This window comes from Cebus imitator, unplaced genomic scaffold, assembly GCF_001604975.1.
Source record: "Cebus imitator isolate Cc_AM_T3 unplaced genomic scaffold, Cebus_imitator-1.0 Scaffold698, whole genome shotgun sequence".
Classification (NCBI taxonomy): domain Eukaryota; kingdom Metazoa; phylum Chordata; class Mammalia; order Primates; family Cebidae; genus Cebus; species Cebus imitator.
This window is the reverse complement of record NW_016108013.1, coordinates 543,549-560,857: the sequence shown is the minus strand read 5'-3', so window position 1 is coordinate 560,857 and position 17,309 is coordinate 543,549. Positions and strand designations below refer to the sequence as shown.

Sequence of the window (17,309 nt, the reverse complement as noted above, 5' to 3'; positions counted from 1 at the left end):
TGCTACACCACAGCCTGGGTGAAAGGGGGAAACTATNAAAAAAAAAAAAAAAAAAAAAAAGCAATCCATATCAAAATTACAACTGCCTTTTTTCACAGAAATTGACAAATAGAACCTAAAATTCACATGGAAATTTAAGGAACCCAGAATAGTCAAATCAGTCTTGAATTTAAAAAAGAGCCAAATTGAAGGACTTACATTTCCAGATTTCGTATCTTAGTAAGAAGTGACATTGATCAAAACTGTGTAGTAGTAGCATAAGGACAGCTGTAGAGGTCAATGGAACCAAACTGAGAATCCAGAAGTAAACCCATACATTTCGAGTCAATAGATTTTTGACAAGGATGTCAAGATAATTAAATGAAGGAAAAAATAGTATCTTTTCTTTTTTCTGATTTTGAGACAAGGTCTCACTCTGTTGCCCAGGCTGGAGTGCAGTGGTGCAATCTCAGCTCACGGCAACCTTCGCCTCCCGGGTTCAAGCAATTCTCCCACCTTAGCCTCCTGAGTAGCTGGGACTATAGGTGCATGCCACCACACCCAGCTAATTTTTTGTTTGTTTATTTTGTTTGTTTTGTTTTTTTGTAGAGGCATCAATTAGCCAAGTTGCCCAGTCTGGTCTTGAACTCCTGCGCTCAATCAGTCTGCCCACCTTGGTCTCCTAAAGTGTTGGGATTACAGGCATGAGTCACTGCACCTGGCCAAGAATAGTATTTTCAACAAATGGTTCTAAGACAACTGTTTAATCACATGCAAAAGAATGAATTTGGATCCCTCTTATCAAATACAAAAATAACTCAGAAGGCATCTAAGGCCTAAACTTGAGTTAAACCAATCGGGCCAGGCATGGTGGCTCACGCCTGCAGTCTCTGCTACTTGGAGGTTGTTGGCACGAGAATTGCTTGAACCTGGGTGGCAGAGATTGCAGGGAGCCAGATCACATCACTGCACTCCAGCCTGGGTGACAGAACAAGGCACTGTCTCAAAAAAAAAAAAAAAAAAAAAAAGCAAAACCGAAAAAACTCTTATAAGAAAATATAAAATGTAAATCTTCAAGATATTGGCTTAGGCANAAAAAAAAAAAGAAAATGCTAAACCTATAAAACTCTTAGAAGAAAACATAAAATGTAAATCTTCAAGATATTGGCTTAGGCAGTGTTTTCTTAGACCTATGACATCAAGCATAGGCAACCAAACTAAAAAAAAAAAACAGAAGCTGGACACTGGCAAAGTTAAAAAAAAAACCTTTGTGTATCAAAGGACACCATCAAGAAAGTGATTTAACAGAATCAGAGAAAATGTTGCAAATCATATATTTGGTAAAGGTCTGGTATTCAGAATTCAGCTGGTATTTACTTATACCTCAACAGTAAAAAGATAACTCAATTAAAAATGGGCGGCTGGGCACAGTGGCTCAGGCCTGTAATCCCAGCATTTTAAGAAGCCGTGAGGGGTGGATCACCTGAGGTCAGGACTTCCAGGCCAGCCAGTACAACTTGGTGAAACCTTGTTTCTACTAAAAATACAAAATTAGTTGGGCATAGTGTCACATGCCTGTAGTCCCAGCTACTTGGGAGGCTGAGGCAGAAGAATCGCTTGAACCCTAGAGGTGGAGACTGCAGTGAGCTGAGATCGCATCACTGCATTCCAGCCTGGGTGACAGAACGAGACTCCATCTCAAGAAAAAAAAAAGTGGCTATGTCATATGTCAAAAGGCAGACAGTCATCCTAAAGATGGCTTCTTAGCATTTCATCTTCCCTCTCTGATATGCTTTTCCTGTTTGTGGATCTTTGCCTTTCTTTTCTTTTTTTTTTTTTGAGATGGAGTCTCACCGTCATGCAGGCTGGAGTGTAATGGACCTATCCCAGTTCGCTGAAACCTCCGCCTCCCAGGTTCAAGCAATCCTCCTGCCTCAGCCTCCCAAAAAGCTGGGACTACAGGTGCAGGCCACCACGCCTGGCTAATTTTTGTATTTTTAGTAGAGACTCAGACTGGTCTCAAACTCATGACCTCAAGTGATTCTCCAGTCTCGGCCTCCCAAAGTGCTGAGATTACAGGCATGAGCCACCTCGCCTGGCAGATCTTTGCTTTTCATCTTTGGCTCTCTGGCACTCTCCTGGTTCTGCTCACAGCATTGCCCAGTAAAATTCCAGCCAGTAGTCTGCAGTATGCTGAATCTGAAGCCAACATTCTGATTTTCTATTAGGTTGGTGCAAAAGTAATTGTTGGGCTGGGTGAGGTGGCTCATGCCTGTAATCCCAGCATTTTGGGAGGCCAAGGTGGGTGGATCACCTGAGGTCAGGAGCTTGAGACCAGCCTGGCCAACATGGCAAAACCTCATCTTTACTAAAAATACACAGAAATTACCTAGGCATGGTGGCACACATGCTTGTAATCCCAGCTACTAGAGAGGCTGAGGCAGGAGAATCACCTGAACCCAGGAGGCGGAGGTTGCAGTGAGCTAAGATCACACCACTGCACTCACTCCAGCCTAGGCGACAAAGTTAGATTCTGTGTCAAAAAAAAAAAAAAAAAAAAAAGCTGGGCACAGTGGCTCACACCTGTAATCCCAGCACTTTGGGAGGCCGAGGCAGGTAGATCAGGAAGTCAAGAGATTAAGACCATCCTGGCCAACATGGTGAAACCCCGTCTCGACTAAAAATACAAAAATTAGCCAGGCGTGGTGGTGGGTGCCTCTAGTCCCAGCTACTTGGGAGGCTGAGGGAGGAGAATTGCTTGAACCCAGTGGGTGGAGGTTGCAGTGAGCCAAGAGCATGCCACTGCACTCCAGCCTAGCAACAGAGTGAGACTCTGTCTCAAAAAAAAAAAATTGTGGTTTTTGCCCTTAATATATATATATACACACATACATATACATCCATATAATGTATATATATACACATTAATATATATATTAATATATAATTGCACTTTGTATATATATATACATTAATATATATATTACTGTATAATTGCACTTTCCACCATATATGTATGTGTGTTTATATATATATACACACATACATATACATCCATATAATGTATATATATACACATTAATATATATATTAATATATAATTGCACTTTGTATATATATATACATTAATATATATATTACTGTATAATTGCACTTTCCACCATATATGTATGTGTGTTTATATATATATACACACATATGTGTATATATACATACATGTATATGTATACATGTATATATATGTATACACATATATATAAACACACACATACATATATGGTGGAAAGTGCAATTACTTATGCACCAACCTAATAGCATTGAGCTGGCCTACCTCTCTTTGTTGTTACTACAGAAATTCTTTTATGGTTGAAACTAGGGACAGTACAAGTTCAAGTAAGGTTCTATCATTAATGAATTACTTCCTCTAACTTTTTGGTTCTAAATGGTAGAGTAAGAGTTATTTGGTTATGTGAGTTCATAGTGCAATTACTGGTGTCCCAGTAGCAAGCAATAATGTCAAAGAGAAAACAAAATGCACATTACATTCAACAGAAAAACATGAAGCAAGTGCAGGGAAAAGAGAGGAATCACGTTCCTGTTCTAAGTTTCAGCTTTCTGCAACAGTTGTTCCTCATAATAAAGTATGTTGCTGAGAAGCTGGCCTGTTTCCTGGAGTTTCTCTCTCTCTCTCTCTCTCTCTCTTTTTTTTTTAAGAGACAGGGCCTTGCTATGTTGCCCAGGCTGGAGTGCAGTGGCTATTCACAGGCACGATCCCACTACTGATCAGCATGGGAGTTTTGACCTGCTCCGTTTCTGACCTGGGCCGGTTTACCCCTCTTTAGGCAACCTGGTGGTCCCCCACTCCTGGGAGGTCACCATATTGATGCTGAACTTAGTGCAGATACCCGATCAGCATAGTGCACTACAGCCCAAAACTCCTGGACTCAAGCGATCCTCCCACCTCAGCCTTCCAAGTAGCTGGGACTTACAGGCACGGGCCACCACGTCCGGCCCTGGAGTTTCTCTTAGGAATTTCTGACGTTTCAGTAAGAATTTCCAAATACAGTTTAAGGTTTTCTATAGTCTATTTATTTTAAAGGCTGGAAGTTAAATAAGAAGTAACTGGGAAGGGTATCGAACCGGAGACAGGATCAAACTTTTGTTTTCCACAATAAGGAGAACTTTATCTAGAGGAGTGTGTGTCAAGTAATGGAGATCAGAGATAGAGAATTAAAATGTGAAAGACCCAGAGGCAGTAATAAAAAGACGACCAGATCAAGGACACAGGCAGACAAGGTACTGCAAAAAGAAGATACCGCCTCAGAGAGAGGACTTCGGAGAAGGATAGGTGCTCAAATGTGCGTACAGTGGCTCTGAAATGGGCACGGAGGAATGATAAGGAAGCCACAGGTGTTCTATATCATGACAAGTAGGTTCCCAGCTGACTTCATTTGGGATTTGACTGTATATGCTAAACTAATATTGCATATGTCAAGTTATATCCTCTTAGAGTGTTCCTTGATTTTCATTTAGACTTTTAGGACCCTAAAGGGCTCACGTAAACTCATTAAGAATTAAATTGACACAAGCACTCATCTCACCCAGAAGGGTCCCAACATCTAATTTCACTAGAACATTTTCTTTTTTTATTTTTATTTTTTAATAATTCTGCCTCTGCTAAAAAATCACGGAATAAGCCCCAGCACGGTGACTCATGCCTATAATCCCAGAACTTTGGGAGGCCAAGGTGGGTGGATAACTTGAGACCAGGAGTTTGAGACCAGCCTGACCAACATGGAGAAACCTCATCTCTACTAAAAATACAAACAGCCTGGGCACAGTGGCTCATGCCTGTAATCCCAGCACTTTGGGAGGCTGAGGCTGGCGGATCACAATGTCAGGAGATTGAGACCATCCTAGCTAACATGGTGAAACCCTGTCTCTACTAAAAATACAAAACATTAGCTGGGAACGGTGGTGGTCGCCTGTAACCGCAGCTACTCAGGAGGCTGAGGCAGGAGAATCGCTTGAACCCCGGAGGCGAAGGCTGCAGTGAGCTGAGATTGCGCCACTGCACTCCAGCCTGGGCAACAAGCGCGAAACTCCGTCTCAAAAGGAAAAAAAAAAAATCACAGAATAGTACACCAATTCTATTTGTAAAACAACAGAACTGTTCTACATCTTCTGGTCTCATAATCTGAAAAGAAATGGGCTAGGCAGGTACGGTGGCTCACACCATTTGACTGATTCTGTTACAGTGAAAATTTCAAATAAATCATTTAGAAGCATTGTAACTAGCCATTTTCTTGCTAGCACAGACCAGCTTTCAATCCATTAAGTGAAATTCTTCAGAAGTTCTTTACCTAGTTAATATTTTCAATCAGAACCACAAATACTCTGCTAATTTGTTGGTAAAAAAGCAAGTTCAGTGTGAATTTTACTGTATTTCAAGAGTAAATAAAAACTGTCAAATCATTTGTAGTTAAGAAGCATACTCAGGGTTGGAAGGATGCGTTAATCATCTGATCTAATGCATTTTTAAATGTGTGGATCAATGTGTGGATGTTTGGACTATCAAACATCCCTTATTCCTAATAATTCACTTCCAAGCTTGTTTATTATTAGAGAGCTAAGTTTCTTCCACAGAATGAATGGAAAATTTTTGCCCTGTAGCTTCTGCCCTCTGGTCTAGTTCTGTGCTCCTATGGGACAACACAGAACAAGTCCACAACCTCTTTAATGTGGACTTGTTAATTCTCCAGAGGCTAAAGATAGAAATCAATAATGGTTTTCTAATATCTGTATTTGTCTAGTTGGTAGATAGCTTTAAAAATTATTCTGGGGAGATTGATGCACTTGCAAATTTACTTTCTGGATAGTGGGAGAACAATTCATCTAGGCCTAGGTGATATATTTTGACCATCATGAACTGTTACGATTTGTTCCATGTGCCACAAAATTTAAAAAAAAAACTAAGTTTGCAAACACATCATGCTAAATAATTCAAATTTAAATTTTTATTATGACAATTGACATATTAAGTGAAATAAATGACAGAAGTATTATAATAAAACATTTTGAAAGGAAAAGTTACACGATTAGGCCAATAGCTATAAAATGGCTTTAGGCCTGGCTTATAACACCAAGAGTTCTGATCAGACTGTAGTGAGACACTGAACATTTCATTAACAAAAATATTGGCACCAGCCACAACATATTTTGGTTGTCACTTACAAGGAATATTGTATTTAAACAACTATGCACTGCAATTCTAACACACTAGGTGTTCATACACTGAAGTTAACCCCTGAAGCTTTAAGCTACCAAGAATTCTCATACTTCTTATGCACAATTTACTTTGTGTTATCAGAATTACATTTCCAGTTTTCTGATCTTCCCTGCCCACCCCCCCTGCCCCCACACACATGCAGTACCTTATGTGACAGAGAGCACTCCAGCTTCTATTTGACTAACAGCACGGTCCTGATTACCTCAAGAGTTAGTTTTATGCTAACCTTAGAGCTTCTGCTTTAAATCTATCTCCTAGAAACCAAATAAAGCATTCTGAGAACCTATTCCAGGAATACTTTTTTTTTTTTTAATGCATAGGAAAATAAAGCATTTCATATAAGCATGTTGGAAAATTCAAGAGGCATTCTGATCAAACAGTTCCTGATTTCCAGCTATTACTTTAAATCAAAACAAAATTCTAAAATATACCACTTACAAATTCTTATCTGAAATTTGTATTCTTCACATGGAAACTCATGATCCCCAGGCCTCCTTTCTGAATGAGGATAGCAAAAAACTGAGGCTGGCAACACATGAATATAGCTTTGACAGAAATTAGGAAACACTTAGATGAATATAATTCAAGAATACACTTGTATTACAAAGGTGATAAATTAATGGCAAAATTATCAGATGGGAAAGGTACTGGCATTTAAACAAAGCTGTCAACATACCATGGTAAAATGTGCCATGTAAAAGACTGCTAGAATCAGAAGTCCTACAAGATTTTAAAATACCTATCAAATAAGGAGGGTACTGAAATTTGAATTTGACTTCCCTTGCTGCCACACTTCAGCAGACAACTATTCCTATGGAATTAAATCCACTGAATAACTGAATAGAGCAATTTTAGTTTTTTTTTCCTTCTTTTATATGAATAGATTAAAATCAAGCCCTGCTCCATCCCCATCTTAGCATAGGACATGCTCTTTCAAAGTGTACACAAAACTTCATAGCAAGTTTGGGCAAACTACAACAGATACCATCATCAAGAAGCTACTTTGAAAGAGAATAAAACACCAGACTAACATTGAGAATACCCTAGTTAGGCATCATGAAAATCATGCACTATTAAGAATATGCTGTTAACAGCCAAATTTGGGGAATTGTAGCTGTTCTGATCCTGAAAATCCATTTACTAAGATAAAGTAGATCTGTGTGTATATATGTACGTATGTGCATGTGCATGTTTGTGTGTGCGTGAAATTTTCATGCAGTGACCTTAAAGCTTTGGAGACAGGGCTTGTTAGTCTAATTTCAAGGCTTGTCCACATAGCAGTTGACATGCACCAATTCTGCTAAAGGGCAGGAGAATGAAAAAGACATGGCACAAATTTTTAAACAATTTTAGGTTTAATTACATAATGCATGTGTAGATGATCTAGCATAAACACAATTGTAAAAAAATCTACATCCTATTTTAGGGTATTTTCCCACCTCCCATCCCTTAAAATCTGTACAGTTATTAAAAAAAATGGTGACTCTCAAGCAAAATAAACTTTTCTTTTTGCAACATACAAAATAAGTTAAATGATTCAGAAGCTTTTGAGCCATGAAGTTCCCAATAACTGTGTTCTGGCTGTTCATAAGCATGATGTGCAAGCTGCTGGTCTATGACCAGAACTCAATAAATACAGATCAAACAAAATCCCAAAACACTTACATTAGATTTCTTTAGAAACTGATGAAAGTCAAGAAAATATATAGTTAAGATTAACTTACATCATCCAGTGGCAAAAAGCACAAGGCAAGTATTCAGTCCTTAGCACACTTTCTAGCTTGTACCAGTATGGGGGAAAAATTCTTTTAAAAATGTTTTTTCTCATTCTAAATATCCAAGAAGTTTAATAAATTTCTACTCATCTATTGTTATGGCCTCTCATATAGCTTATGTATAGGATAGTCATATTTTAAAGTTATTAAAATAAAAACATCTTAATTAACTGAAACCACTACAATGTGCCAGAATTGGGTTTACTGAATTTTCCAAAGTGGTATAAATACAAAATGAAAAAAAAAATTGTGCTCACATGTCCAAAAGGAGGAAAAAAATTCCACAAATGGGATCCTATTCTAATCAACTTCCAGGAGGATTTGCATGAATACAAAAAGTGGTGAGTGTATAAAGTGGTTACATACTAAGCTCACTATATTTTGGCTTATGACTGCTTGCTTACTTGGAATTACTCTCTTCAAGTCTTACTTAGCAATTCTTGGCACTCAAAAGATGTTAAAAGATAATTTAAGTTGGAGCAAAATATTTTGAAAACAAATTAAGTGAACACATAGCAAAAAGCTTTGATAGCAAAAAACTTTGACCTTCAGGATTGGTATAAAAATGACACAAAAAATCAGTTAGCTCACCACTGCCAAGGTAGATTTACAGGTACACACTTTGAGAAAGGTAGAGATAAAATAGGAATGGATTTTAATCTAAGAAGATTCAATAATGGATCATTAAGCACAAGAGCACTAGGTATATTACAGCAGATGTGCAGTATTGGCATTCTCTGCTTCTTGGAGAACCAGGAATATATTTTGACAATGTCAAACATCAGGAGAAACTATTCTCTAGATTTTCTGTAATTAAATGATGCTCATATTTGTATCAGTTGCAATGCAGCCATCTTATTTCTTTCAGTGGTTTATGATGGATTAATTTTATTTCTTCTGATACTTATCTGAAGTGTGTGCGCACACACACATATACACATGTACCATTTAAAACTGGGTCTCTGAGTAGTTGTTCTATAGCTGTGAGGCATCACCTTGAATAATGGATCTGTTCCACTGTGTTGGTGAAGACTGGAGCTCGTAAATTTTTCTGAATATTAAACTTGTAGATTCATTAGATTCTTTACAGTTGTGTGGTGGAAGAAACAGTTAAATGGTTAACATCTCTCATGCCCACAAACAAGCTAAAAAAGCCCACAAACAAGCTAAAAACAATGTCCTTGTGATAAAGGACATTGCATCAATCCCACTTAAAAACAGCTAAAATTTCCTCATTTTGATGGTTAACTTAAAACAAATGTCCATATTTTTCTTAATATATGTACTTTGCTCAAATGTATATTATGGGATGGGTTTCATCAACCAAAAAGTAAAAACGATATGTGTAATACCCTTTTAAAATTAATTTAAAAATTATTTTTCAAAAGCTTCATTCGTTTTCAAAGTTTTTGGTTCTTTGGCAGATCACTTTTATATAGATTACCAGCAGACACAAATTTATTCTAAATGAAACTCCCCTTTGTCCTCTGAATCTGTAATGTTGAGCAATTGAAAAAAGGATGTTGAGGAAACACAACTTAATGTACATTCTTGAAAATCTCTCCATCATTTTGCAGTAATGTGCCAATAATGGAAAATGTTTTACACTAAACACTATTTCATCAGCACTGATGTACAAAGCCAAAATGTTTTTCAGTCTGAGTCCTTTTCACATGTATTTCGGTTCAAAGCTTCTGCTTTGTGAAAAACTGACTAGTTTTCAAACCTTTAGAGAAATCACAAGCTAAATCTACTGAATATTAATCTACAACTCCCCTTAATGTATTTGCTCTAGAGTTTGACATTGGGAGTCCAACTTGTATTTCGAAAAAGGGGGTTTAAATTATTAAAGGGCTCTACTACATAGCAGCTATTGTGTATCTAAATCCATGGTTAGTGCTCTAACAAAGATCCAAGACTGTCTAAACTCTAGATAAATTACTGCTTTCCTATACTTTCTGCAGTTCCTAGTGACTGTATTATCTTTGTATATAGAACATTTTGTTCTCTAAATTTTTTTTTAAACTTCTTCAGAGTACCTTCTGAGTGTACTTCAGTGAACACAAACACTTTCAGGGACTGAATCTGAACTCCAAGCAGCACAACTGTTTTTGAACTGCTCAAAGTTTAATCACCAATAATCAGTTAATCTGCATAATTTGTATTTATCAACCACTTGGATTACATTCTTGGTAGATGAGCTATAGCTAATTGATTTAATCAAACTATAAGGTAAGAAGGCGTGCATTCACTATCAAGTTAACAAAAACTTATACAAGTTTGGTAAATATCAGGCAGCACAAGTGGTCTCCAAACCCATGTCAGTGGGACATTTGATAAATGGAATACTCAGTCTTTGCGATGGTAAAAATTACCTTAGACTTTCTATAGAAGGGTAGAAAGAATGCCTTATTTCACATTATGCATCCTGTTAAAATTAATTATCTACCCATTTAATACTACTTCTGATCACTTGGCTTAAGTGAGGAATATAACTAATAGGTGGGAAAAGGAGCTGGTGTGTCCAGAGGTAGACAGGGCACACAGGAGAGTTTCTACACAATAGTGGCTTTACCCAGCTGCGGGATTAAAACAGTAGAGCGAGTCTAGGTGGCAGGAAAGGCCACCTGTACATTTAAACCACTTACCTTGCACTAGTAGAAATCTTTCTATTGCTTGCCTGTTTTAGATAGTTTAAAAGGTTCTTAGCTGACTTGCAAATAAATAAAACAAACCTAGCTGGAAAGGCAACTGTAAGTGAATGCAGCTCCTTCCACAGCCCTGCTTTACTGTCTGTGAATGTAAGCCCTTCCCTCCCTTCCAGTGGAATACTGCCTCAAAATAAAATTCACAATTTACTTAGAACCACATGCCATTGGTGCATCCTATTTTTAGGCTGCTTTCATTATTTTATTTTATTTTTTTACAGATACATACACATTGCTAGAATTAAAGCAAAAATATTAATGGGCAGGTACTACAGAACTAAAGTGAAACAAAACCACCAACAACTGAAAAACAATAGCTATAAACTTTCAAGGCCAACAGATAAGATTTAAGGGCAATACCTGTTGAAGAAGGAAAAGAAGGAGTATAAAATTCCTAGAGAGGTATTTATAATGCAAATCTAATGCCAGCTTTTTAGTAATAAAAAAGAGAAGTGCTTTACTATATACACTGACTAGCACATAATACTTAATTTGTAAAGAAAAATTAATGACGTTCCTTGGGCCAGCAGCAGATATGGCGTGTCCATTGCCGGCAACAGACACAACACTGGAACAGAAAAACCCAAATCCCAGGGCAAAAGTATTCACAGAAATAATGGTTGAAGGTTTCAGAATTTAACAGGCTAGGTTTAATCACAAGTGCTACACTCTGTACAATGTTATGGCTCTGCCTGAAATTTTACAGCTATAACAGAAACTAAATAAGACAAAGTTCATATTTTAGTGTCAATCATGTTAGGTATTTAGTTAGTTACAAACCCCTTTTTCCTGAAACAAAGGGCTTATCTTTCTTTAAAGTGTTGAGATGTTTGAAATGGATGTCATGCCTATTAATTACATTGGCAGTTCTCATTCAACTTTGTTGGTTGTATGACTATTAATGAATTTTAATAGAAGTCTAATGGCCAAAGGCCAAAACTACATTCAAACTCTGCTAATATATCCAGGCAGATAGGAATTCCAACACACACACACACACACACACACACACACACACACACACGTGTGCACACGCTAAACTCAAACTAAAAACCTCCCAAAGGAACTGCTTTGTTTGTAGACTTCAATTTGAAGTAGATACTAAGGGCAAGAACAGACCAGTTAAAATTCACCTGAAAATCTCTTCCCAGTCTTCAAATGTGCTAAAATATCACTGTCAGCTTAGCATCTCTTCATGTATGTTATATATAGATGTATTTTTTTCAAAATGATCAGATATTTAAACATCAAGTGGCCAGAAGACAATAGTTACACTATTGGCAAAGTTTACAGTCTACTCAGGCCTAAGACCACATTCATTTCACTAATAACTCTCCATCAGACACAATATATTTGAGGCCACCTTGTTACCACTGCATAAAGGTATTTAAAAAAATCTGTTGCTAGCACAGTCTGGATGGCAAAGCTTCATTATACATTTTACTATACAAATGCTTTTCAGATTATTTTATTTTTTTTTTAAACAAACTCTGCTATAACAGAAATTTAGGTTAATTATGATGGTACTTTCACCGTCTCTTCTTTATTAAGTGTGGTTATCTCCAATAGTAAACAAGTTCATTTCACAAAGGCTGTTACTAAATGACTTATGTATGATGTTATCTATAATTCTCAAACTGTAACAGTACAGACTTGAACTTTTAAATTGTCTGTTAATCATCATCTATGCCATGAATGTTTAAATATAATATATATTTAATACGAAAAAGCTAAAGCACAAGTGCTTTCTCCCACCCCTAAATTCTGTTTTGGGCCCTCACAGATTTGGAATGCATTCTCATCCACCCTTTTTCACAAAGTCAGGAGAGCTCAGGAAATACAAAGTCAAAAATATACAAATCTTTGTTGTTATTATAATAAGATTTTTTTCCATGAATGAAATTACCAAGGACCATGAACCTGGAAAAAGAAAATCAAAAGGAATTTACAGCAATTATTTATCTTCAAAGTTCAAAACTGGTCACTTCACAGAAAGACTTCAGGATTTGTTGAAATTTTTCTTCTAAAAAGTCATTCTGTAGTGGAGTTTTCTAGGAAAAATTAAACAGCTTTTAATAACTGGCCCGCTGGTGTGAGAGCTACCGTGGAATAAATTAGCACAAAAATGGAAAAAAAATGTCTTATAACTGTTCACTGTTACAGACATAATCAACAAGGTCAGTTACTCTCAAAAGCTCATCTTCCTCCTCTTCTGGTGCTCCTGCCTCCTGCCCACCACTTGTCCCATTGGAGGCTAGGCTTGCACTGGCTGTGCTGTTGTCCTTGGGGGTCTGAGACTTCTCAGTAGGCTTGCCAATCAAGTTCTCAATGGCTTTGCCAGGGCTCTGTCCATTGGTTGAAGGTAAGTCCACTAAGCTATAGTCCAATGGGCTCCCCACTTTGCCCACATTTTCAAAGTCCTCTTCCTCATCACTTTCTATCCGGTAGGGCTTCTTGGTGCTTTCTTGTTCTGAGGGCAGGACCCTGGGCTGGCTGTCATGGGCAGGCTGATTTGCATCTCCATGAGCATTGTCACAACTCTCCTCATCAGTCTCAATACGGTGTAGCCGTTTTCGGGATGGTTTGCCTTCCTCTTCCTCCTCCCCATCTGCTTCTGAATATTCATCTGTGCTTCGGCCCCGCTTTCGAACTGACTGCTTTGATTCTTTAGCTAGCTCATCATCTTCAGAGTTCTTGGACAAATAGCTCTCTAGAATAAACAGCACATTTAAGCCATTGGCACAGTTGACCACAAACAAATTTAATTCTCCTTTTCCTCCCCATGTTCACCCCATGTCCTGCTTTCAGAGTTGCTTATATGTAAATATTTCCTTTCAATAATTAGCCTGATTTCTCTTTTTTCAGTCCCATAATAATGCCCAACATAATTCATGGTAATGCTTTATTTATGATTTTAGGCAATATTTTCTTTTCCTTTTTATTTTTTGAGGTGGAGTCTCACTTTGTCTCCCAGGCTAGAGTACAGTGGTGCAATTGCGGCTCACTTCAACCTCTGCCTCCTGGGTTCAAGCAATTCTCCTGCCTCAGCCTCCCCGTAGCTGGGATTACAGGCATGTGTGCCACCATGCCCAGCTAATTTCTTTGTGTTTTTAGTAGAGATAGGGTTTCACCATGTTGGCCAAGGCCGGTCTTGAACTCCTGGCCTTAAGTGATAAGTCCACCTTGGCCTCCCAAAGTTCTGGAATTATAGGCCTGAGCTACTGTGCCTGGCCAACAGCAGATTTCTTGGGGAAGAGGTCTGATAATGCTTGAATTAAATGAAGATAGGTTATTTACAAACTAAGAAACTCCTTCCCTCTAGTACACAAATTAGGTTATCGTGTCAACATGCTGATAAGGAAAGACTCAAACTGGGCACCCAACTCTACATCTGAAACAATGTGCCACCTCTCATCTTAGACATCAGATACCCTTGGTAGTCTTAATTGTCTTCTCTTCATTGTCTATACAGTTGGGCCTCCCTATCCACGAATTTAACCAACTGCAGAAAGAAAATATTCAGAAAAAAAAATACATGGTAGTGTCTAAACAGAACTTTTTTTACACAGACTTTTTTCTTGTCATTCATTAAATAATATAATAATACAGTATTAACAATTATATAGCATTTACATTGTATCAGATATTTTAAATATTCTAGAGATGATTTCAAGTATATGGAGGATATGGGTAGGTTATGTGCAAATAGGACCCCATTATATATGAGGGACTTGTACATAAAAGGATTTTGGTATCTGTGGATATCCTGAAACCAATCTCCCATGGATACTGGGAGAAGACTCTACTTCCATTTAAGAAAAGCTCACCTAGTCTCATAACTTGGCATGCCATCTATGTGCTGACGGCTCTCACATTTATTCTAGGGAACCACTGAATTCCAGACTAGTGTATCAAACTGCCTACTCAACATCTAGGCTTGGATATCTCTAAACAGGCATCTTAAATGATATGTTCAAACCTGAGCCCTTAAACTTTCTCCTTAAACCTGCAGCACTGTGGTCTCTACCATCTTAGTTTTTGGCAATTGTTCCTCTAGTTGCTTAGTCATCCTTGATTCTTTTCTTTCTTTCATCCAACCCAACAGTAAATCCTTTGGGTCTCACTTTTAAAACACATCCATAATGTGACCGCTTTCACCCCTTTACTGCTACTGATCTAGTTCCACCCTCCATCATCCCTCACCTGGACTATTACAATAGCTTCCTAATGGGTCTTCTAGCTTCTGCCCTGGTCCCCTTCAATCTATTCATAATACAACAACCACAGCAAATTAAAACCTATGTCAGATCATATCATCCCTTTGCTTAAAATGTGGGATGGTTTGCTTTCCTCTTTCTCCTCCCTCCTCATCGGCTTCTGAATACTCATCTATGCTTTGGCCCAAATGTTTCTTACCTCACACAAAATAAAAATCCAGTCTATACAATGTCCTACTCTGTGTTATTTAATATGATAAACACTAGCCACATATGGTTATTTTAAAATTTAAATTAGTTAAAATTAAATAAAAATAAAAATTCAGTTCCATGGTCACGCTAGCCACATCTAAAGTGCTCAACAGCCATATGAGGCTACTGGCTGCTGTAATGATCAGCATAGTACAGAAAGTTCAATTGTACAGCACTATTTATCATCAGAGGTTAGCACATTTTTTATGCAAGAGGCAGGCCTTACTGTCTCAGTCACTACTACTCAACTTTTTGAAAAAGCAGGCAACAGATAGTATGTAAACAAATGGGCATGGTAGTCTTCCAATAAAAATTGCATTAGCGGGCTGGATGCAGTGGCTTACACCTGTAATCCTAACACTGTGGGAGGCCAAGGTTGGAGGGATCACTTGAGGCCAGGAGTTTAATGCCAGCCAGGGCAACACTGCAAGATCTCATCTCTATAAAAAAATTAAAAAATTAGCATGGTGTGGTGGCTTATGCCACTTCTAGTCACTTGGGAGGCTGAGGCGGGTAAACTGCTTGAGCCTAGCAGATTGAGGCTGTAGTGAGCTGTAATTGTGCCACTGCACTCCAGCCAGTATGAGACCCTGTCTCAAAAACAAAAACAATAACCTTGCTTTGCAAAAGGTTTATTTATACAGGCAGGTGGGCTATTGTTGCTGACTGGTCCCCAATGACCTATTTGCTTCATCTCATTATGCTTGCCCTCACTCACTCTGCTCCAACAACCCTGCACTCCTTTCTGTTTGCTCAACATGACATGCACACAAATACCTCAAGGCCTTCACATTTATTGTTCCATCTGTCTATATCATTCTTCTTTTAGATAACTGCATGACTCACACACAATATTTCTTTCACATCTTCACTCAAATGTTGTCTTCTTAATGAGGATTTTCTTAGGATACTATCTGAACTTCAACTACTTTCCCAATCCCCTTTTCTCCTTTATTTTTTTCCACAGCACTCATCTGTAATATATCATATATTCTATTTATCTATCTTGTTTATTGTCACTCTCTCCTCAACTAAAATAAGAGTTTCCTAAGAGCTATTTTGTTTGTTGTTATATTCTAGTGCTATTTTGTTTGTTATATTCCAGTGCTTGGAATAGGGCTTAGTTTAATAAATATTCGTATTTAATGGTTGAACTAATGAATTTATGTTAGTCTCTGTGAAACATGAAGGTAAGTACACATTCAAAAAATATGTTCACCTCCCTACTTTAGCATCCCACATCCAAACATTTTTTTTTTCCCTTTCTCTCTTGTCTTGGGGTCAAACGTAAATTCATGTTTAATCTATGAATGTAAACAACCTTCAAAACAGGCCATAAAGCTGGGGGGGTTCACACCTGTAATCCCAGCAGTTTGGGAGGCCGAGGCGGGTGGATCACCTGAGGTCAGGAGTTCAAGGCTGGCCTGGCCAACATAGTGAAAACCCTGTCTCTACTAAAAATACAAAAATTAGCTGGGCGTGATAGTGCACACCTAAAATCCTAGCAATCAGGAGGCCAAGGCAGTAGAATCATTTGAACCTGGGAGGTGAAGTTTGCAGTGAGCCAAGATCACACCACTGTACTCCAGCCTGGATGACAGAGTGAGTGTCTCAAAAACAAAAAACAAAAAACCAGGCTGTAAACAATGATAAATCACACATATTAAACAAATAGGTTGGAAGGTGAGAGTTGGGGTCATTTATAAGGAACTTAGGAAGAGCTCTAGAATAACTACAAAGAATAAATGAAGGCTAGAAGTGGTGTCATGTGCCTACAGTCCCAGCTACCAGGGAGGCTAGGGTGGAAGGATCACAGTATTGCCATATAATCATGCCTGTTAATAGCCATTGCACTCCAGTGTGGGCAACAGAGAGATCACTCTCTAAAAAAATTAAATTAAAGGCCAGGTGTGGTGGCTCATGCCTGTAATCCCAACACTTAGGGAGGCCAAGGCAGATGGATCACTTGAGGCCAGGAGTTCGAGACTAGCCTGGCCAACATGGTGAAACCCTGCCTCTTAAAAAAAAAGATTAAAAAAAGCCAGGCATGGTGGTATGTACCTACAGTCCTAGCTCCTTTGAGGCTGAG

General features: G+C 38.1%; 1 protein-coding gene across 2 annotated transcripts in view; it reads right to left on the bottom strand.

Moving 5' to 3' along the window:
- Positions 1–5,974: 5,974 nt before the first annotated feature.
- RSF1 (remodeling and spacing factor 1) overlaps positions 5,975–17,309 on the bottom strand; it is a 160,203-nt gene continuing 148,868 nt past the window's right edge. For both annotated transcript variants that reach the window (XM_017518680.2, XM_017518682.2), the window contains one exon: positions 5,975–13,461. In XM_017518680.2, coding sequence (XP_017374169.1) covers positions 12,893–13,461 — 569 coding nt within the window. In that variant the 3' untranslated portion in view covers positions 5,975–12,892. The remainder of the gene's footprint in view (positions 13,462–17,309) is intronic.